The 23077-nt window shown below is 40.2% G+C and overlaps 1 protein-coding gene across 6 annotated transcripts in view; it reads left to right on the top strand.

Annotated features, from left to right (window-relative positions):
* The window catches only part of utrn (utrophin), a 327694-nt gene that overhangs the window by 71693 nt on the left and 232924 nt on the right, over positions 1-23077 (top strand). For all 6 annotated transcript variants that reach the window (XM_037541492.1, XM_037541493.1, XM_037541496.1 and 3 more), the window contains 12 exons: positions 2145-2326; positions 2467-2617; positions 7739-7858; positions 10041-10142; positions 10800-10907; positions 11531-11710; positions 14136-14314; positions 15083-15188; positions 15457-15544; positions 16069-16316; positions 17437-17617; positions 20396-20523. In XM_037541492.1, coding sequence (XP_037397389.1) covers positions 2145-2326; positions 2467-2617; positions 7739-7858; positions 10041-10142; positions 10800-10907; positions 11531-11710; positions 14136-14314; positions 15083-15188; positions 15457-15544; positions 16069-16316; positions 17437-17617; positions 20396-20523 — 1773 coding nt within the window. The remainder of the gene's footprint in view (positions 1-2144; positions 2327-2466; positions 2618-7738; positions 7859-10040; positions 10143-10799; positions 10908-11530; positions 11711-14135; positions 14315-15082; positions 15189-15456; positions 15545-16068; positions 16317-17436; positions 17618-20395; positions 20524-23077) is intronic.

Below are 23077 nucleotides of genomic sequence, written 5' to 3'. Positions count from 1 at the left end.
ATAATGCATAAATCATGTCATATCAAGGATTTACCAATGTGTTTAAGGACAGAGCACTATCTTCTGCACATTTAATGCACAATAACTGTATATTTGCGATATTTAACACATTGTGAGAAAAAATATGAAACACAATGTGGCCTTTTCAAAGGTTAGGTGCGTTTTCTATTTTATGCATTTGAGTTTTTTCACTGTAGAGAATGTGTTCACTTATTTTTACTTTAAAAGTCAAAGCGTCTGATTAAATAATTGACCAGGGGTGTGTTGTGTTTGCGTATGACTGTAATTGCAGTAACTCTGCCTGGACCATGCAGCTCTAATTCTTCATCACATTAGCACTTATGCCTGAAATAGCCCTTCAATGCGCACTCACCATCACTAATCACAGCGCAAACATAAGACCAGGACCGTGGATCTGAATGGAAGAGCTCGAAGAGTGTGGCTTCCATCAGACCTGAGGATGAGGAGAGGGTCACCCTGTCACATTTTAGTCTGTACACACCTCCAGTCTCTCCGCAAGGAATTTGGAGCCTCCCTCCTACTCTCCTTCTCTCTGCTTGGGAAACATGTTCTGGACATGTATGGAATGTGAGGAATTCCACAGAGTGGAGCAGCATCACTGAATGAGTGATGGAGTAAGCGAGAGGGAAATGTCTGGGGGTGGGATTTTAGCAGGAGTAGATGTTGAGGTTTACATTCCTGTTTGTAAGGTGAACACAAATGGGAGCTATTCAGGCTGGTACAAAAGCAGGTCAAACAAACAGTGCTCTGCTAATCCCCCAAAGAATGGGCTTTTCTAGAAGCACTAACCTGCTGCTCCCCACGGCAACAGCTCTGAGGTTTCCCTCTAAACATCAGACGCTGGATTTGCATGTTCACAACAACTAAGCTCTTAGTTGGCCTAAGAAACAGGGCCGAACTGAAGGTTTAATTCAAGAGTCCATTTGTAGTCTGGTTTAAATGCACCTGTGACATTTACAAGTTTGTGTTTCCTGCCATTCCAACCTCTATTTTTCCCTGACAATTAAACAGGCTGCTTTTTAAAAAAAAAAAAATTATTACTTTGCCTTTGAGGCTGATATATGTAAATTGGCTTTGTTCTGATTGGCTGCTTCTCTGTTTTACGTCTCATTTATTCACTATTCATCAGTCTGTTTCGTTTTCTTTCTTTGGTATCACGTTCTCTCTGGACCAGGGTGATCTGTCTGTGCAGTGTAATTGTTTGCTGAGGTTGTCATGGCTGTACTGATGTTCTCTCTCCTCTGGCTAAAGTGACCCAGTGAGCATCCGCAGCCACTGAATTTGATCACTTAACCAATTATAAACACCCAAGGAAGCTGGTTAGTATAGCTCAGGTGTAACAAGCCACATATACTATGCAGGTCATATTCAGTTCAGAGCTGTCTAGGCACTGCAGCAGTTTATGGTCAACAAATTGCAGAGTGCTTTTGAAGCCTCTTAAATACTGGTAAACATCAGATAAGGCCATAAACTTCTCTAGTGTTTTTAAATTCTCAGATTAAAGAGCCCATATCGTGGTAAACAGAATTTTTCTCACTTTTTTAGTGTAACAGTTTGATGTGGCTGGTGAACATTGTTAGTTTTAACATGTAACGTCCATCAGTCCATACAGTCCATACAGTCCATACAGTCCATATATATGGCAACCAAAACAGCTTGTTTTATGTTCGTTGTTTTTGTGATGTCACAAAAACTAAATGGCATTTGCCTTTTTTCAGCCTACAGCAGTTTAGCTCCACCCTGTTCACACTATAAAGAGTGACTTTCGGCCTGAAGTAAATAGGGTGTTTTTGTTACTGTGCCTTTAAGACTGATATGTAAATGAGCTCTGTTTTGATTAGCTGCCTTTTGTTTTGCCTTATTCAAAAAGTTGTTTAAGATGAAATGCTCCTTATACCTTCATTAAGTAGAGCAAAACTGTTGCAGGCAAAAAAGGGTGATGTTGGTTTCCTTGCTCTGGACTTCATGACCTCCAGCTCACCCTGTGAGATTCTTCAACAGCTCAAACGTTGAGGCTAGATATTGTCTGATAGAAGGGAAAATGCAGTGTTTCATGCTGTTATGGATTGTCATGGTATCTGCTGTGGGTTCTCATACCTCTCTCCTTCTGCTTCCCACCGCAGGCGTTCATGATGGAGCTGACGGCCCATCAGAGCAGTGTGGGTAACGTGCTGCAGGCGGGAAACCAGCTGATCGCCCAGGGCAACCTGAGTGAGGAGGAAGAGGAGGAGATCCGAGTTCAGATGACTCTCCTCAACTCACGCTGGGAGACCCTCCGAGTGGCCAGCATGGACCGCCAGGCCAGGTACGTATACACACGGGGGGGACCCTGACTTACCAACATGAGCTTTAAAGCAACATCGATGCAAGCAGATGCATAGAAAGAGAACCAGGTGCAGTCAAGTTAGATATACATGTGAACACAATGTCTTTTGATTTTTTTAGACTTCACGAAGTTCTCATGGACCTTCAGCAACAGCAGCTCCAGCAGCTCTCTGATTGGCTGCTGCAGACAGAAGGGCGAATCCGTAAAATGGAGAGTGAGCCGATGGCAGGAGGCATGGAGGGGTATCTGGCCCAAGTAGAGCAGCACAAAGTAAGAGAACATTCTGATGTGGCCTGACTCCATGGCCTAGCACCAGCATACCTGTTGCTTTCATCCCTTTGGTTTTGCTCCAAGCTTGCATCACCAACTTATTCTCTCCTATGGCTGTTCTGTTCACTGGTTTTGACTGAGCTTCAGGAAGTCAGATGAATTTTCTAGCCTCACCCTGTAGAGCTCTGCTAACGTTGGCATCTTTCTTGGTTCATGTTCTAGCTCTGTGATGAACGTTCTCGTTTCTAGCAGATCAGCTTTTCGCAGGAGGCTGTAGCAGTTTGAGCAGCGCTTAGTCTGCTGTAGTAAGAGGAACCATAGTAGTAAGAGGAGCCAGTCTGCTATTGGTCTACTGGTTGAAGATCGTCTTGAGTGCTGTGCTTGAGTCCTGTCATTCTGATGTCCTAGAAGCGTGCCCTGCTTCATATAATGATGTGCCTTTCCACATGTGATGACATGATTTCCACATGGTGATGATTTTATTTACAAATGTGTGAAATATATAATATGAAGTGGCAAAAAGCCACACGATCACAAATAAACCGTTGAAACGTCATCTCAGTAATATTTGGTTAGATTTGATGCCAAGCCCTGAAAAAGGCATGTCATTTTCACATGATCACATTTTTCCATGTGATGACCCCCCTCCCCCACATGTAATCACACATTTTTCCACGTGATAACGTTTTTTCAATATTATAACATTTTTCCAGATGACATTTTTTCCATACCGTGTTTTTTTTCCCACATCACAATGTTTTTTCCTTGTGATATTTTTTTTCTCCTCTTGTGGCACTTCCCCTCCACATGTGATCACACATTTTTCCACATCATATTTTCAAGTGATTCAATTTTTTCCCCCATTTTTCCCCTATTTTTCCAAGTTTGTGAAAAAAATATATATTATGAAGTGCCTAAAAGCCACATGATCACAAGTAAATGCATGAAACATTATCTCAGTTATATAAATGTGATGCCATGCTCGGAAAAGGCATGTGTTCAGAGCTTTATCACGTGGGATAATCACATGTTCATGTGATCACACAATTTCTCTGCATGGCGTTACACATTTTTCCATGTGATTACACTGTTTTCCTCATCCACAGCGATGGCCTGTTTTTCCACATGTGATAACACCTTCCCTCTACATGTGATCACACATTTTTCCAATTAATAATGTTTTTTCCATAATTACTCTTTGTTCCCCCATGTGATCACATATTTTTCCACAATAATAACTTGTTTTTGCCCTGAAACAGCACATTAACCAGTGCTTTATCCCATTTAATAACATTCCATTCCACTCTCGTTCCTCTGAGTTAATGAGTGATCAGTTTCTCACACTTCTGTTCTGCGTGTGTGTGTGTGTGTGTGTGTGTGTGTGTGTGTGTGTGTGTGTGTGTGTGTGTGTGCATGTATTTGTGTTAATATCTTGGCTTGTTGCTCCTCTTCAGTGATCAAGTACATGAAAAAGCTTCTTGATGAAGCAGAGCACTTGTATGATTTACATCATTGGGAGATATAAAGAGAGAGGCAGTTTAAAGAGGAGAGGAGAGAAAGATAATGAATGGATGAACCAGAGATCTCAGTGTGTTCAACAAGAAGAATGAACACGCACACAGACCGTAAAGAATCTGGTCAGCATTTAAACCATCCTCAGAGCACTGATACGGCATTAGAGAGGCAGTGGCTGCTTAAATAGAAAGACATTAACTCTCTCTTAACGCCTCATTTCTCATGATTACCTCTCCCAGCAGGCTCCTCTTCTGCTTTTAGCCATGTGGAAAATCACAGTGGTGACTAGCGATTAATGAGTTAGTGAGTCAGAGGTTCACTGAATATTCTACTATGAGTCTCAGACATAGAGCAAGTCTGCTTTTGAGCTCATTCCCACTGTTATTGAGAATTCTCTCGTCTGAAGTTTGCACTAAATTTCACTCATTTACACTGTTATAGACTTCTGTAAATTGTAGTTTGCATTGTTGATTTTTACTAATTTCCACTGTTAGTAAGAATTCTGTTCTCTGAAATTGAAAGGCTGTTACATTTTGCTATTTTACACTGTTGCTGAGAATTCTGTAACCTAAAATTTATGCTTCATTTACATTAATTTAGTGTGTAATTGGGAGCTTTACAGTCTAAAATTTACAGTCAGTATTCACTATTTCTCTATCACTATCTCTGAAATTTGCGGTGTTAATTTTGTACCTAATTTACACTGTAATTAAGAATTCTCTACTTCTTAACACTGTTAATTTACACTGTTATTGAGAATTTTTAGTGTAATATTTCTGCTTTAATTTACAGTTTTATTAAGAATTCTCTAGACTGATATGTACACTGTTCATTTTCTCTAATTTACACTGTTATTGAGAATTTTTAGTGTAATATTTCTGCTTTAATTTACAGTTTTATTAAGAATTCTCTAGACTGATATGTACACTGTTCATTTTCTCTAATTTACACTGTTATTGAGAATTTTTAGTGTAATATTTCTGCTTTAATTTACAGTTTTATTAAGAATTCTCTAGACTGATATGTACACTGTTAATTTTCTCTAATTTACACTGTTATTGACAATTTTTAGTGTAATATTTCTGCTTTAATTTACAGTTTTATTAATATTTCTCTAGACTGATATGTACACTGTTCATTTTCTCTAATTTACACTGTTATTGAGAATTTTTAGTGTAATATTTCTGCTTTAATTTACAGTTTTATTAAGAATTCTCTAGACTGATATGTACACTGTTCATTTTCTCTAATGTACACTGTTATTGAGAATTTTTAGTGTAATATTTCTGCTTTAATTTACAGTTTTATTAAGAATTCTCTAGACTGATATGTACACTGTTCATTTTCTCTAATTTACACTGTTATTGAGAATTTTTAGTGTAATATTTCTGCTTTAATTTACAGTTTTATTAAGAATTCTCTAGACTGATATGTACACTGTTCATTTTCTCTAATTTACACTGTTATTGAGAATTTGTAGTGTAATATTTCTGCTTTAATTTACAGTTTTATTAAGAATTCTCTAGACTGATATGTACACTGTTAATTTTCTCTAATTTACACTGTTATTGAGAATTTTTAGTGTAATATTTCTGCTTTAATTTACAGTTTTATTAATATTTCTCTAGACTGATATGTACACTGTTCATTTTCTCTAATTTACACTGTTATTGAGAATTTTTAGTGTAATATTTCTGCTTTAATTTACAGTTTTATTAAGAATTCTCTAGACTGATATGTACACTGTTCATTTTCTCTAATTTACACTGTTATTGAGAATTTTTAGTGTAATATTTCTGCTTTAATTTACAGTTTTATTAAGAATTCTCTAGACTGATATGTACACTGTTCATTTTCTCTAATTTACACTGTTATTGAGAATTTTTAGTGTAATATTTCTGCTTTAATTTACAGTTTTATTAAGAATTCTCTAGACTGATATGTACACTGTTAATTTTCTCTAATTTACACTGTTATTGACAATTTTTAGTGTAATATTTCTGCTTTAATTTACAGTTTTATTAAGAATTCTCTAGACTGATATGTACACTGTTCATTTTCTCTAATTTACACTGTTATTGAGAATTTTTAGTGTAATATTTCTGCTTTAATTTACAGTTTTATTAAGAATTCTCTAGACTGATATGTACACTGTTCATTTTCTCTAATGTACACTGTTATTGAGAATTTTTAGTGTAATATTTCTGCTTTAATTTACAGTTTTATTAAGAATTCTCTAGACTGATATGTACACTGTTCATTTTCTCTAATTTACACTGTTATTGAGAATTTTTAGTGTAATATTTCTGCTTTAATTTACAGTTTTATTAAGAATTCTCTAGACTGATATGTACACTGTTAATTTTCTCTAATTTACACTGTTATTGACAATTTTTAGTGTAATATTTCTGCTTTAATTTACAGTTTTATTAATATTTCTCTAGACTGATATGTACACTGTTCATTTTCTCTAATTTACACTGTTATTGAGAATTTTTAGTGTAATATTTCTGCTTTAATTTACAGTTTTATTAAGAATTCTCTAGACTGATATGTACACTGTTCATTTTCTCTAATTTACACTGTTATTGAGAATTTTTAGTGTAATATTTCTGCTTTAATTTACAGTTTTATTAAGAATTCTCTAGACTGATATGTACACTGTTCATTTTCTCTAATTTACACTGTTATTGACAATTTTTAGTGTAATATTTCTGCTTTAATTTACAGTTTTATTAATATTTCTCTAGACTGATATGTACACTGTTCATTTTCTCTAATTTACACTGTTATTGAGAATTTTTAGTGTAATATTTCTGCTTTAATTTACAGTTTTATTAAGAATTCTCTAGACTGATATGTACACTGTTCATTTTCTCTAATTTACACTGTTATTGAGAATTTGTAGTGTAATATTTCTGCTTTAATTTACAGTTTTATTAAGAATTCTCTAGACTGATATGTACACTGTTAATTTTCTCTAATTTACACTGTTATTGACAATTTTTAGTGTAATATTTCTGCTTTAATTTACAGTTTTATTAATATTTCTCTAGACTGATATGTACACTGTTCATTTTCACATTTAAACTTTTATTGAGAATTTTTAGTGTAATATTTCTGCTGTAATTTACGATTTTATTAAGAATTCTCTAGAGTGATATGTACACTGGTAATTTTCTCTAATTTACACCGTTATTGAGAATGTTTAGTGTAATATTTCTGCTGTAATTTATGATTTTATTAAGAATTCTCTAGACTGATATGTACACTGTTAATTTTCTCTAATTTACACCGTTATTGAGAATGCTCATGTTGAAATTGATACTGTTACTGTGTATTGTGAGCTGGGGAAACTGTAAGAAGTGAAACTCCAGGATGGAGAACCACTGTTAATTTACACTGTACAGGGAATTCTCTCATCTAATCTTTCATTCTTTTAGCCTCAGTATTTGTATTGCTGTGTAGCCTGTACACCACACTGAACATAACAACAACCCTAAAACATTCACCTGACTTTTATTGCGAATGTCACTGAACTCTAATATAACCTTTGACTTTGCCGTCCTGGTTAACCTGTTATTACTGTCTTGTGTTCATGTTTAGGTTCTGCAGAATGACCTGGAGGCAGAGCAGGTGAAGGTGAATTCTCTGACTCATATGGTAGTGGTGGTGGATGAGAACAGTGGAGAGAGCGCCACCGCTGCCCTAGAGGACCAACTGCAGGTATGATGCTGCACTTAAGGTTGATCTCTTTAGAGACACTCCAGCTAGGCTAGATATGTCAGATTGATATGTCCAGCTCACCAGGCAGGCTTTCTACATCCTTTTGTTTTGTTTAGCTGGTTTATATTTGCCAATAGGTTGAACTTGACCAATCTGACAGAAACTAACTTTTAATTCCATTCTCTTGGCATTGTCATTTAATTTTAATGAAAATATTGTACGGTACGGAAACGAGCGGAGATTTGAGCGCAGTTGAGGAATCGGTTTCAGTGCGGGAAATCAAGCGCCAGCATACCAGCATCTTATTTACATAGCATCTACATGAAGCATGCACTAATTCATCCAGATATTTCAGTAGGGAGGCAAGAAAACGACAGCATTAAGCAGATCTTGAGCCAGCGGCTGTACCTGTGGACAGAGTTTGAGGTTGAGCACAGCTCCCCCTACTGACCACATTTTAAAGATTGCAACCACTAGAAAGAATAATTGAAGAATTGAAATTAACAAACTATATACATTTTTTTTAATAATAGAATGATGTGATTCTTTTTTAGTGTGGCTATTTTCCTAAAATAACAAGATTTAAGTGCTGTATTATTGCAGTGTTTGAGATGCTTCTGCATTAGTTGCGGTTTGTATTGTTTATTTTCTGGGCAGAGTCTGTAGAATGAAACAAGCACATTATAATACGTCTTTAAATGAAACACCGAGCAGTTGCAGCGTTTGTTTATACCAGTGTGCACGTAAAATAAGTCCACTTTTGTACTGGATTGCCACATGCACAAATTATTAGTATTAATCTCATTATTGCTGTTATATATGATACTGATAATAGTTTTGGTTAGTTAACCTCAAATTAAGCATGTTCTAGGTTGTTAAACCATTACGGTCAAGTTTGCACACACTCCTGCCAAATGTGAGTTTGATTGTACACGTGCCAAAGATCAAACCTATGAATAACAAAACTGCTTTTGAAATTTGTGTGAGCTCACTTTACAATCAGATTTGACTATATGCAACTTCGATAAATGAGGCATTGATTTCCCCTACATACAGTTATTTTGTTGTTTTATTGTGTTTGCCTCGTTATTCGTTGACCTTTTATATAAAATGTATATTAAAATCGTTATAACTAAACAAAAAAATGTGATTCTTTTATAATTCTTGCATACAAAATACCAACAAAATACAAAGAAATATTCAGGAATGGTGCTGAAAATGTGTAAGTGGTCTGCAGTGTGCATGAAAGCGCTGAAGGAAATGTCAAGCTGATAAAGCCCAATATTGTTCAATACAGCAAGAGCTTTTTGTTCTGGAAAATGTCGCCATGATAAAGCATTTTGTTCTTTTGCTGTAAGTTAAATTGATGGAAACAAGCTGGAGACCGCATCATCACAGCTTAACAACACATCACTGTGACACTTGGAAAATGGACAAAATATCAAATGAACACATTTACATTTACATTTACGGCATTTGGCAGACGCTCTTATCCAGAGCGACTTACAATTTGATCATTTTACACAGGTAGGCCAAGGCAGTGTTAGGAGTCTTGCCCAAGGACCCTTATTGGTATAGTGTAGGGTGCTTGCCCTGGTAGGGGATTGAACCCCAGTCTACAGTGTAGAAGGCAGAGGTGTTAACCACTACACTAACCAACCACCATTTTGTGCTTGTGAAATTGTATAGGGAGATTGAGAAAGAGGTGTCACCGTGTTGTTCGGCCCTGAGAGTGACAGAGGTGGTGAGAGTAATTTAAAGATATGCTTGTGCTCGGTCACTTACTGTCTGGTCTTTAGTGAAATGCGCTACTCTTTGTACCTTAATGCCTGTGCTGTTCTGCTGCAGCTCAGGCTGGATCATGGGATTAAATGTTGACAGGGAAGCAGAGCTCGCTTATCTGGATCTGAGGATGTTCCTCTTTAACACTAGCCGGAATCGTTCTTGAATAATGATCAGAGTCTCCGATTTAAAGGGCAGCTCGAGAAAGAGATTATATGGAGGCTGAAGGCTCGTTTGGTAGTCTGTGATGTGTGAGTGGAGCAGTTGTGGCAGGTGTGAAACACTTTATACAGCATTTAGAGACTAAAACATGCCTGTAAATCTCTAAGTAAGGAACCCTCTACTTCTTCCCCTTGATATATATATATATATATAGATTTTTCTCTCTTCTCTCTTGCAGTCTCTGGGAGAGCGCTGGGCTGCAGTGTGTCGCTGGACTGAGGAGCGCTGGAGTAAACTAGAGGAGATCCTACTGGTGTGGCAGCAGCTCCTGGACGACCAGGTCAGCCACTTCATTCAATCAAGTTCACCTCCTTGTTTCTACATGCTTTGTCCAATTTATCAGCTCCACTTACCACACAGGTGCACTTTGCAGGTCTACAATGACAGACTGTAGTCCGTCTGATTCTCTGCATACCTTATGCAGTCCAATGGTCAGGACCCCCAGGTATTATACTGATGGTGGATCATTCTCAGCACTGCAGTGACAGGAGTGTCTAGTGGTCAGTAAGTGGACAGAGTGTTGAAAAACTCCAGCAGCACTGCTGTGTCTGATCCACTAACACACCACCACCACGTCAGTGTCACTGCAGTGCTGAGAATGATCCACCACTAAATAATTCTTGCCCTGCCTGTGGTGGGCCTGACTTTTTGCGGAGGATTCCACGTCAGACCGTTCTGAATTACTTCCATGGCACCTTAACTATTTAAAAAAAAATCTATGAAATTCCACTTTATGATCATCGTAGCTCTGTTATATTCTAGAAGTACTGAAAATACACATGATATACTCAGAAAAGTGCATCACGACACTTCATAACAATAACAGTACCATATCCTCATATGCCCGCCCCTGTGGTCGCCACTTGGCTTCGGGTTATTTTGCTGGTTTCTTGCATTGTGTTAACTAGTGTGGTTTATGTGTTTTTGCTGTTTTCAGAACTTGTTCAGAACATGGCTTGAAGGGAGGGAGAAGGCCCTAAGTGAGGTGCAGACCAGCGATTTCAAAGACCCCAGTGAAATAAACACTAATGTTCGCAGACTCGCGGTGAGTAGCCTAACCAATGCTTCAGGTTTACTTCTTTTGGAGGCATTACACAAAAGCAAATCAGTTCTTTTTAATTAATGCATCAGATCATCTGTGCTGGAAACTTCTGAGGAATTTCCTCAGAAGAGTCTATTAGATAGTGATTTCCTGCACTTAAAGCAATAGTTGGGTCAAAAATGAAATGCACACAGTTTTCTCCCTTAGCCTAAAAGTAGTCAAGGAGATGAGACATGTTTAACATGCTGAGGCACTTTAACTTGCTTATAGGCTCTGGGACCTCAAGTGATTGTGGCTCCTGAGTCTAGTATAAATCCATAAAATCAGTGTAATGTAGCACGACACAGCTGAGTTCCCTCTTGACTGATTTAATAAGCATCCAAGAAAGTAGTCACATGGTGAACATTCAGCAGAACTGAAGACTAACACGACCACACAGTGGACGACACGCAGCGTTCAAAAACTCAGAACTGTTTTTAAGGTCCACACACCTTCAACACTGTACTTCTAGCTTCAGCTCTGTGAGGCATTGAATTTAGGCTTTAAATTTGACCTGGTTAAAGTTCATCCAGTGACTGAATTGACCCGTGTTGAGTTTGATGATTTTGACCCCTGACCCCTGGCAGAGCCTGAAGGAGGACATGGCTCAGAAGCGGCGGGTGCTTGGTGCTCTGTCTGATGCAGGTCATGACGTGATCTTGCTGCTGAAGAGTCCCGAAGCTGCCCAGCGCATCGAGACTGACACAGAGGAGCTGACTCAGCGCTGGGACAACCTGGTCCAGAGACTGGAGGACTGTTCCAACCAGGTAAACATACACTAGATTCCCAAAAGTATTCATTTACCCATTCAAATCATTGAATTCAGGTGTTCCAATCACTTCCATGGCCACAGGTGTATAAACCCAAGCACCTACTCACCCGACAGAGCGGGGTCAGTAGATGCTGAGGCACATAGTGTTCAGAGGTCATAAACTTTCTGCAGAGTCAATCACTACAGACCTCCGCACTTCATGTGGCCTTCAGATTAGCTCAAGAACAGCATAGAGAGTCTCATGGAATGTAGATGTAAAGCGCCGCCACTGAACTCCAGAGCAGTGAAGACGTGTTCTCTGGAGTGACGAATCACGCTTCTCTGTCTGGCGATCCGATGGACGAGTCTGGGTTTGGTGGTTGCCAGGAGAACGGTACTCCAACTTTCAAGAGTTGGGCTCGGCCCCTTAGTTCCAGTGAAAGGAACTCTTAATGCTTCAGCACCAAGAGATTTTGGACAATTTCTTGCTCCCATGCTCCGTTTGGGGACGGCCCCTTCCTCTTCCAACATGACTACGCACCAGTGCACAAAGCAAGGTCCATAAAGACACGGATGAGCAAGTTTGGTGTGGAAGAACTTGACTGGCCCGCACAGAGTCCAGACCTCAACCCGATAAAAGACCTTTGGGATGAATTAGAGCGGAGACTGTGAGCCAGACCTTCTCATCCAACATCAGTGTCTGACTTCACAAATGCTCTTCTGGAAGAACGGTCAAAACTTCCCATAAACACACTCCTAAACCTTGTGGAAAGCTTTCCCAGAAGAGTTGAAGCTGTTATTGCTGCAAAGGGCGGGCCGACATCATATTAAACCCAATGGATTAGGAATGGAATGTCGATCAAGTTCATATGCGTGTGAACCAAATTTCCCATCCCACCAAGTTTCAAACCATTCTCTCTCCAGTCCATGCAGTACATATTTGGAAACTAAGCTGCCATTTGAATTCACAGTTTCTGTGATGCCCATTGCAGTTTAGCTCCACCCACTCAAACTGAAGTTCTGGGGAGTGTTTCAGCTGTGAGTCCTTTTGAATGACATGTAATACAGAGCAGCCAATCAGAGCACAGTTCTTGAAAGCTCTTCTTCATAGTAACAGAAAGAGACTGTTTAATTCTAAGGGGTTTCAAGTAGTTAGAAAATGGGCATATAAAATGAATTATGACCCTTTTTGGCCATAAAACCACATCGATGTTACAAGGGAACGTCAAGAAAAAACTAAAATATGAAAAAATGTGGAGTATGGGCCCATGTTGAGGGATCATATGTGATGCTGCCTTCACAGACTGTATAAACACCACCTTTCAGAAGTTTGAGTTACACTAGGGGTTTCAAAGTGCATGGTGCATCGCAGTGCAGTGATCTGAAGGTCAATTTTGAATGTAAAAATGAATTATAATTGATTATAATAATATTAAATAAAGTGTAACAAAGGCCAAGAAAGCTTGGCCTACTGTTTGTTGTCTCTATTTTCACTGCTGTGTGAACAGTTTCTCCGTTCGTTTGTATTTTCAAAGTATTTTTAAAAATGATTAGAATCGAATCAAATTGCGTTTTGGCAAAGTTTGAGGTTTCATGATGTATTTTATTCTTTCCTGAAGTGAGGTTTAGTATTTAGACCTTTACATTTCATCAAAGACTGAATTTAGAGCAAATAACATTGACCTCCGACTGCGTAGTTCTCACAGTGTTTGCGTTTCAGGACTAGGTGACTTTCTTATTTGTATATATACACACACACACACACACACACACACACACACACACACGCACACTGGAGCACATGAGTACACCTGAGCTCTGTGTACACACCTGTGCGTTCTGTCATAGCCCCAAATTTAGGGGAATCACCATGGAAACGGTCTCTCCCTGGGATTTTCAGTCAGCCCCCTCCAGCCCCTTCTCCTTGGCACACATTTTTCTCTCTCTCTCTCTCTCTCTCTCTCTCTCTCTCTCTCTCTCTCTCTCTGTCTCTCTGTCTCTCTCTCTGTCTCTCTCTCTGTCTTTCTCTCTCTCTCTCTCTCTCTCTCTCTCTCTCTCTCTCTCTGTCTCTCTGTCTCTCTCTCTGTCTCTCTGTCTCTCTCTCTCTCTCTCTCTCTCTCTCTCTCTCTCTGTCTCTCTCTCTGTCTCTCTCTCTCTCTCTCTCTCTCTCTCTCTCTCTCTCTGTCTCTCTCTCTCTCTCTCTCTCTCTCTCTGTCTCTCTCTCTGTCTCTCTCTGTGTCTCTCTCTCTCTCTCTCTCTCTGTCTCTCTCTCTCTCTCTCTCTCTCTCTCTCTCTCTCTCTCTCTCTGTCTCTCTCTCTCTCTCTCTCTCTCACTGCGGTCATGTTGTTGGTCGGTAGGTTCTGATTTCTTTTCTCTGTACTGCTTGTCTTTGTTGAGTCTGCCTTTTAAAAGAGACGTATCCATCTGTCTCATCACCAAGGTTACTCTGGCGGTGACTGTTGCCGGGATGCCTCAGGTGCAGGAGCGGGTCGTCATGGAGACAGTCAGCACGGTGGTGGAGCGATTTGAGCACACAGTGACTAGCAGTGACCAAGAGCTTCCACCACCAGCCCCGCCAAAGAGACGACACCTCGACACAGACACGGAACTGAGGAAACTGTAAGTGCATGCGGCCACACTTACACGTAGGCTGTTAAGACTTAAGTCAGGAGTTGTTACTTTCGGTGTGCTGTAATACTACATTATTAATTATGTAGTGACTTGAATTACATTTACTTTTACTTTACATCCTGTATTGGCCGTTTTGAGTCTTTAAACGTTTTGTTTTGACATCAAACAATGATGAGAGCAAAGAATGTAATTTGCAAAGGTTTCTATTCACAGCCTAAAATGTTCTTCAAATTTAAGTGATGATAAAGTATATCGCTCTTGTCGGAACAAAGCCTCGTATCTCCATTTTTGACGTTTTTTTGTTTTATATATAATTTGAAAATACCTGTTGCTCTTTACGTCGTACATAAATTCTATGAAGAATGAACCAAAAGACATGACCCAAAATGACTTGGAAAAATTTCTGGTTCCATTGACTTACATTAAAAGTAAAGAAGGTTTTTTCCTTCTCCTGTAAAATTGCCATTTTGGAGGGACCAGGTTTTCTTCTGACAACAGCGCTATCCTCTTTTACTTACAAACATGCACAGATGTGATATAAATGAAAAGTTTAGAATCTGGAAGGACATGCTAGGGGGAGTTTTGTACTATCAAGTAAATGTACTTTCTTCAGAATGTAGCTGCTAACTTAAGATGTATTTCAATGTAGGAGTTTTACTAAAACATGCTTTTGTTATCGTTAATGGTGACGACAACTTTTACCGATTAAATGACATCAGGGTTTAATTGGGGTGTGTGTGTGTGTGTATGGAAAAGCGTGGACGCTGACATTCCTGAGCTTCTGACCTGGTTGGCTACCTGGAAGAATTCAGCACATGCACTGATCTCTGGAGAGCCTGCGGACCTGAAGCAAAAACTACAGGTAAACAAAAACAAACTACAATTCCCATTATACCATTAGTGTGCAGTACCTCCCTGTGATTTTATCCTCATTGATGTACCAGCAGTGACTCAGTTAAACAGGCTCAACGTTTGTTTCCCTAAAACTGTAAAACCTTTTTGTATAGTTCTGTTCTTTCTCGTGTGATTTGTTTCAAATGTGTGCAACCGTTTTTCATGAAAGAGAAACGGCTGGAGAAAAGCCGTTGATTGGCTTAGGGCTCTACCTGTCTCTTGTCTGATCTTTCCAGGACCTGGAGGGGAAACTCGGAGAGAAAGAACACCAAGTGAAAGAAGTGATTGAAAGAGGAGAAAAATTGGCAGAACAGTTGGACAAAGGTAAAGTACTGAGGGTCACTTCCTACGTCAACATATATGGACATCATTTGCTTTTACTGTGCATCTCCTATTTCTTTCAGGTGATACGTAAGAGAAATGACAATGGCTCGATTTTTATCTCCTTTCTTTCCTTCTTTCTTCCTTTGCTTCTTTCTTTTCCTTCCTTTCTCCCTACCTTTATTTCTTCTTTCCTACCTTGCTTCCTCTCTTCCTTCATTCCTTCCTTCCTTTATTTTGCCCTTCCTGCCTTCCTCCTACACTCTTTTCGTTCATTCCTTCCTTCCTCCCTTCTTTCCTTCCTTTTTTTCTTCCTTTTTTCTTCCTTTCCTCCTTCTTTCCTTGCTTTTTATTTCTTCCTTCCTTCCTACATTTCCTCCTTATTTTTTTCTTTTTCTTTCCCGCCTTACTTTCTTTCCTTCCCTTATTTCTTCCCGTCTTTCCTTCTTTCCTTTATTCCTTCCTTAATTCCCCTTCTTTCCTTCTGTCTGTCCTTCCTGCTTGTCTGCTTGCCTCTCTCTCTGTAGAAGGCCTGTCCTCAGCTCCGACTCGTTCTGCTGCGAGGTCTGTGGCGTCTGAGTGGGAGATCAGTCAGAAGCTGCTGAAGGACCTGCAGGAGCGTGCTGTGGTTTTACAGCGAGTGGCTGTGTTCTCCACAGAGCTGCAGGTTCTGGAGCAGGCTCTGGTGGATGCGGAGGCCTGGCTGGGTCGCACAGCTGGGCTCTGCGCCAAAGCAGACCGGCCAGCTCTGCACACGCTCAGAGATGACTGCCAGGTCAGTGGAACGGGTTCGAGGCAGCAGTTAGGTTGCAGTCCTTTAAGTAATTTTCACTTTTTTTTAAACCTTTTGTTACAACATTGTAAACAATGTTATATTGTAATCATGCTCTATAAAGTGCTTTATAATGTTCATACCACACAGTCTTGCAGCGGAGTGTGGACACAGGAACTGGAACATGTATGGTTTCTGTTGGTTCATTGTGCCATAAAAGGAAGAAGTTGCTTTTTGCACAAACAGAACCACAGAACATTTTGAAGCCAGAGTCTGTCATGGCATGGGGGGGGGGCATTGGGGGGGTATTGGGGGGGGGGGGGGGCATTAGTGGGTAAACTGTACATTTGTGAAAGCATCATTTAATGCTCAGCACTTTTTGGAGCAGCATGTGCTGCCATCTAAACTCCGTCTTTTTCGGGGTTGTCCTGGCTTACATCAGTGTGACAACAACAGCCATACAGCAGTGTTTCAACAGCAAGATCATGTAGTCAGAGAGTGTGGGAGCTATACTGGGCTGTCTGCAATCCAGAAATGCCTCCTGGAGAGTATGTGTGTTGCATTATTAAGCTAAAAATATGACCACAGAGACCCTATATGCTTGTACAGCTGAAGGCACCAAATGACACTTTCAAAACTGGATCAGTTTGTGTCTTTAGTCCCTAAATGATTAGTAGCTTTTCTTAAAGGAAATGTGATGGTACACACTGTTAAAATGGTTCTGTGGCTTTTTTTGGAATATGTTGCAGGTTTGAATGAGCACATATTTACAAAAAGCAAAAGTTCGTGAGGTAGAGCATTAAATATTGTGTTTGTTGTGAATACGTCGTTTTCACTTTAATGCACGTCAAACAGAATGTAATAATCACTGCTTCCTGTTTTATTAGCATTTCACATTGGGTTTGTCAAAAATCAACAAAACTTTTTGCATAGGACCTTCCTATTCTGTAAGCGCTGGTCCAGGGCCAGTGTGCCCTGTTAAAACCTCAGCAGCTGTCTGATATGAGAAACCCTTTCGTTCAGTTATTATGGGGTAATGAGTGATCTGGTATCAGTCTTTCAGAACAATGTTAATTTCTCATTTGGTGGTTTGTGTGTGCTTCTGTTCATGTCCATATGCCAGGTTCAGTTGGCAGGGATGCTGGCTCTGAGTCCTCGTCTTCAGGATCTCACTGCCCAGGCAGCGTCTCTGGCCGTGGAGCCCAGCACCCCCACCACCGTCAAAACTAGCACGGATACCCTGGAATCCCGTTATACCAAGAACATTCAGCAGCTGAAGACGAGGGAGCAGGAGATCAGTGCAGGTACACTGGGGGTGCACAATGTCAGTGCTGGATAAATGTGAACTCTAAAGGGCCCATATATACATTTTTATTGTATTTAATTTTTTTCCCTTGTACATCCATTTATATTATTTGTGCAATTTTCTGTACCAAAAATAGTCTACTAGTCTTACTATACCTTTAAAAAAGAAAAAAAGTGTGTGTGTGTGTGTGTGTGTGTGTGTGTGTATAATATATATGCTGCAGCCTCCGTAGCCGGGTGTCCAAGAGAGCACAATTGGCCTCGCTCTCTCTGGGTGGGTAGGATGGGTCTCTTTTCTCCTCCCATCACTCAACGTGATGTTAGCCAGCGCAGGCGTCTGTTAGCTGACATAACAGATCTTGCGGTCAGCACTTTCCTCCGAGTGCGTTAAGCTGTCCCGTGGCGTTGCGTGAGTAGCAGTTTGAAAAGATGCAGTGGCTGGCTTCACAGGTCTCGGAGGAAGCCTGTGCTAGCCTGCACCCTCCTAGCATTGGTAGTATCGTGTGTTTGGGGGAGTCCTAACTAGTGGGTGGAATTAGAAACGGCTAAATTAGGGAGAAAATCGGGTTAATATATATATATATATATATATATATATATATATATATATATATATATATATATATGAAAGGACAAAGCTTAAAGTGTTGTAGGCTGGATAGATGTAAATGAGATCTTGTGACCACAAAAAGAGTTTAAAATGGGTTGCTTTAGTTTTTTTTGGAGCTTAGTTCTCATATATGAACTAGGGAGTGAACAGTATGGTTTGAAACGTTAACAGTGTGAACATATTTTTCTATGATATGGGCCCTTTAATTGTTAATTAATTAATTGGTCCACTATTGGAAATACAGACTATAATGACAGTCACTTCCATGGTGCTCCATTATTACATGTAACACATACAGTCTCAGTCTGGTGGTACAGTGTGAAGATGTTAATGTGGAAAGTCATGATTTAATCAGAAGACGGTAGAATCACAGTGTAAAACTGCAATGAGGTTGAGTTTTTCATTCTTTTAACAAAAGACCGTTTTGGATTGGGGTGTTGAATGACAGCAGCATGTGTTTCATAGTGTGGAATTGTTTTGAAACGCAGAAATGTTGTTACAGTGATTATCATTGTTCAGTAATGGTGCAGAAAGTCAGGACATCCCTGCTTTCTCAGAACGTTTCAGAAACGCTGTGGCCTCAGTGAACCTCTGGAATCAGGTGCTAGTGACTAAAGCTCATGCATCTGATCTGCTGACTGATTTACAGTCATTGAATTACAGCTTTTCTCTCAGCTGCAGGGCAGAGCGCAGAGACAGTGTAGTGGTGTTTGGAGACACTGCAGGACTGTTTTATCTGGTCTGACTGTGAGCCACACTGACCTTTCACTTTTACTTCATTTCATATGTGGTAATGCAAGTATGTGGTTATGGAGAGAGAGAGAGAGAGAGAGAGAGAGAGAGAGAGAGAGGGAGGGAGGGGGGCGGGTGATCACCTAGAGATTTTTACAGTCTCAGCTACTGGGCAAGTTCCAAGCAAAACAATTTTCTTTCAGTAAGGGCTCTTTCTTTCATTCTTTCTCTTTTTCTTTTTTTCTTTCTTGCTTGCTGGCTTTCTTCTGGTGTTATTTCTTGCTTTACTTCCTTCCCTCCTTCCTTTCGTTTCTTTCTTCCTTCTGTCTTTCTTTCTCTTTTTTTTCTTCCTCTCTTTCCTTCCTTCTTTCTAGCGTTCTTTCTTTCTATCCTTCTCCGTTTCTCTCCTCTTAACCTCTATCTGTTCTTCTCTCGGCCTCTCCGTTTTCTTTCATTCTGCTGTAAACCCTGTTGAATGATGCAGCAGGTAAATCATTAGTAAAGCCGTTAATGGTGGGGGGGCAGAAAGGAACGGAACGGGGTGTCGTTTGCAGCGAGCGTGAGACATAAAAGCGAGTGACGGAGTTAGAGGTGGAGAAAAGAGCCTATTTATGGCTGTGATGTCACCATGAATTCAGAGGTGCCCCTGGGAATCCTTTTAGGCTCTTACTTATGCAGTTAAACCCTGGGAGAATTTCAGAAACGCAGGGCTTTCAGGGAAGTCCACCGACTTTCTGTTGTAATTGTTCTGCGTCCTATGGAAGCACATAGTGGGTTTTTCCTTAATAGTTCAAAAAAAGGGACAGCTCTGAAAACGTTGAGGGAAAACATCGTAATATTTCTTGTTGCCCAGGCTGCAGAATGATTAAGGCCTCCCACAGACACACAAACACACACACATAGACAAGAAAGAGAGCAAATGCGCTTGCTGACCTGTAGTAGCCAGCTTGTCATTCAAATATCGAGTTAAGCTGAATGTAACAGATTAAATTGTCACAGCAACGTGGAACAGGCTGTGCTTGTAGCTTTCTTAAGACTCTTGATGTCTAAATAAATGTGCTTTTACTTATATGAATCTGCATCAACCCAACCAAGGAAAATGGACCTAATTCATATTCTTTGTTATGACGTGAACACGACGGAGAAAGCTGACACTTCTTAAAAATAATTGCGGCGGGCTCATGTAATTGTGCTCAGGGAGTCCTGTGATCATGACAAGGCTGTTCACGGTCATGTATTACATGTATATACGCACAAAGATCTGTCCGTGTGAAGAGAATTTCAATATTTGCTTTCATTTCTTTCTAGGGAGACGTGTTTTCTTTGCACAAAAAGAGTCAAATGCAAAAATAGCTTGTGACTTTTTGGCCCTCATTTGTCCAAAAGTGGTCGTTATCCAAGTTTTCAAGCCTGGTTCTTTCTTTCTGTCTCTCAGCTGTGAGCAGGCTGCAGGAGGATGAGCAGCGGAGTGATGTCCGGGCGAAGCTGGAGGCCAGACTCTCAGCCCTTACAGCCAATATCACTGACACACCCTCCACTGAGGCGGCTGTGGACAAAGCTCAGGTCTGTACGGGTCATTTGGGTTGAATTAAAGGGCTCACATCTCAGTTTTCTTGCATTTTTGTTTTTTTCCTTCTTAAGTCCTTTTTAACACTGGTGTGGTTTTATGTACCGAATTCATTTTATATGACCATTTTATATTTTCAAGCCTCTCTTTATTCCTTAGAATTAAACAGGCTGTAATGTATTAGGCCTTATTTGAAAAGCAGTCTGGGCTGAGACACTCGCACTATAAATTCAGTGCGAATGGGTGTGGCTAAATTGCTATAGGCTAAATAGGTGAATATATGTATTCACCAATCAGGTGTAACCTTATGGCCACCTCCTTCTTTCTACTCTCATTGTCCACTTACTCGATGGACTTTAGTCCATCTGTTTCTCTGATACTTTGTTAGCATCATTTTACCTCTTCAGTTGTCAGGACCCCCATGGACCCTCACAGAGCAGGTACTATTTGGGTGGTGGGTCACTCTCCGGACTGCAGTAACACTGACGTGGTCGTGGTGTGTTAGTGTATGTTGTGCTTGTTCGAGTGGATCAGACACAGCAGTGATGTTGGAGTTTATGCCCGATCGCTGTATGCCTTGGTTTTTGTGACATCACCAAAACAGTGACATCAAAATAGACTTCCATGTGTATGTTTATATGTGAGCCGAATAGACTGGGCAGTGAACTGTACATTTTGAAACTCCTAAAACTGGAAAAAAGTCGTTTTTCCGTGATTTGGGCCCTTTAGAGAAATACACCACCTAAGTTATTGAACTTATTGACTGCTTATTGACTTCTATAACACAGTCATATGCAAAAGTTTGGGCGTCTCTGGTCAAATTCCACACTTCTTCGCATTTTAATGCACAGTTACTGTTGATGTGCTGAATTTAAAAAAAGTAGAATATAACATGTGGACCTGAACACTGGAGTATTGCTTTAGGTGGCGTGTATATACCTCAGTAGAACTTTATTGACTCAGGATAGGAACCACTTAGAGAAGAAGGAAGGAAGTAGTAAGGAAAGACAATAAAAGAAAGAGGAAGTGAAGAGAGAGAGGATGTCTGCACGGCCTAGCTGACTTTCTCCAGCATGTAAGAGCACGCAGGGCTATCGGTTGTCCATACTTTGATTCAGATTGTTGTTGCAAGTCACCGTGATGAGGACGTGTGATTAAATTGCTGCAGTGCCTGGTTTAGGTTCAGCCCTGCTTTGTTGATAGTGATGTTAGTTGTACCGCATGTGTGCGTCTCTCAGCAGCACCAGTTTTGACGTGGCACGCTCTCACCACACTGCCCGGCCCACAGACCCAGCACACAAAGAGGCAACCTGTGGACCTTGGTCACAGACTGACCAAGAAGTCAAATTCTAGAAATCTTCCAAGGTTCAAGCAACAAAAACGCTCTCACATTAGGAATGCTCTAAGGCTCAGCCGGGCTTTATGTGGTGAAACTCTGTTGCAACTGCGTGTTGAGTTGCACTAAAAGTTCGCAGTGTAAAGCCAGCAGCGTGATTTCTGTCTAAAAACTTGATTAATTCTCAAATTAGCCAAGTACTTTTTTATGTTTACATATTTATAGCATTTTTAAACCTTATATAATCGTATGCATAAGTTTTGTGCACCTGCTTGGTTGAAAATAAGCTGAAATGTGGTTTTATTATCCAGCCATCCATTTTCTAAGCCGCTTCTCCGTCAGGGTCGCGGGGGGGTGCTGGAGCCTATCCCAGCAGTCTTCGGGCAGAAGGCAGGATACACCCTGGACAGGTCGCCAGTCCATCACAGGGCAGACAGACAGACAGACAGACAGACACACACAGTCACTCACACCTAGGGGCAGTGTAGCATGTCCAATTGGCCTGACTGCATGTCTTTGGACTGTGGGAGGAAACCGGAGAACCCGGAGGAAACCCACACAGACACGGGGAGAACATGCAAACTCCACACAGAGAGGACCCCGGTCCCCGGCCGGGGAATCGAACCCAGGCCCTCCTTGCTGTGAGGCGACAGCGCTACACACCACGCCACCTGTTTATTTGTTTAGTGCACAATTTCTTCTTATGCTGCTGCTGAACTGGTAACTGGTTCACAATCAAAGTTCAAAACTTTGAACTGTTACCAAATGTTTCTGTAATGATTCGGTAGTGACTGAACATTTTGCTAATTTGGAGCAGAACTCAAAACACTAGCCACCCCACCAGACATCAGTAGCGAACACGGCTTTGAACAGTTGAACACAAAAAAAAAATCTTAATATTTTTCTTCAAAGTTTCCTCAACTGCAGAAAATGTAGCGATAGTTCTTAATGTGGCTGAAGTAAGGCTCCACACATGGACTAAAACTCGGTGTTTCGGGAGTGACATGAAAATGTCTGAGCTTTTTTTTGTTCATTAAAAAATTTAACTCAAAATAAATGTAAATCTTTCAGCTTCACTTTAAATGAAAAAAAAATATATTAAAAAAAGTTAAAAGAATGAAAAAAATTGTAAGTATGATTTTCACAAGTGTATATTTAGGCTTTAGGGTTTGGGAGAGCCCTCCCAGTAGAAGGTACCTTATAAATGATGATTT

Source organism: Pygocentrus nattereri, chromosome 9 (genome assembly GCF_015220715.1).
Source record: "Pygocentrus nattereri isolate fPygNat1 chromosome 9, fPygNat1.pri, whole genome shotgun sequence".
NCBI lineage: Eukaryota > Metazoa > Chordata > Actinopteri > Characiformes > Serrasalmidae > Pygocentrus > Pygocentrus nattereri.
Note: the sequence above shows the minus strand (reverse complement) of the source record. Positions and strands in the feature narration are given on the sequence as shown.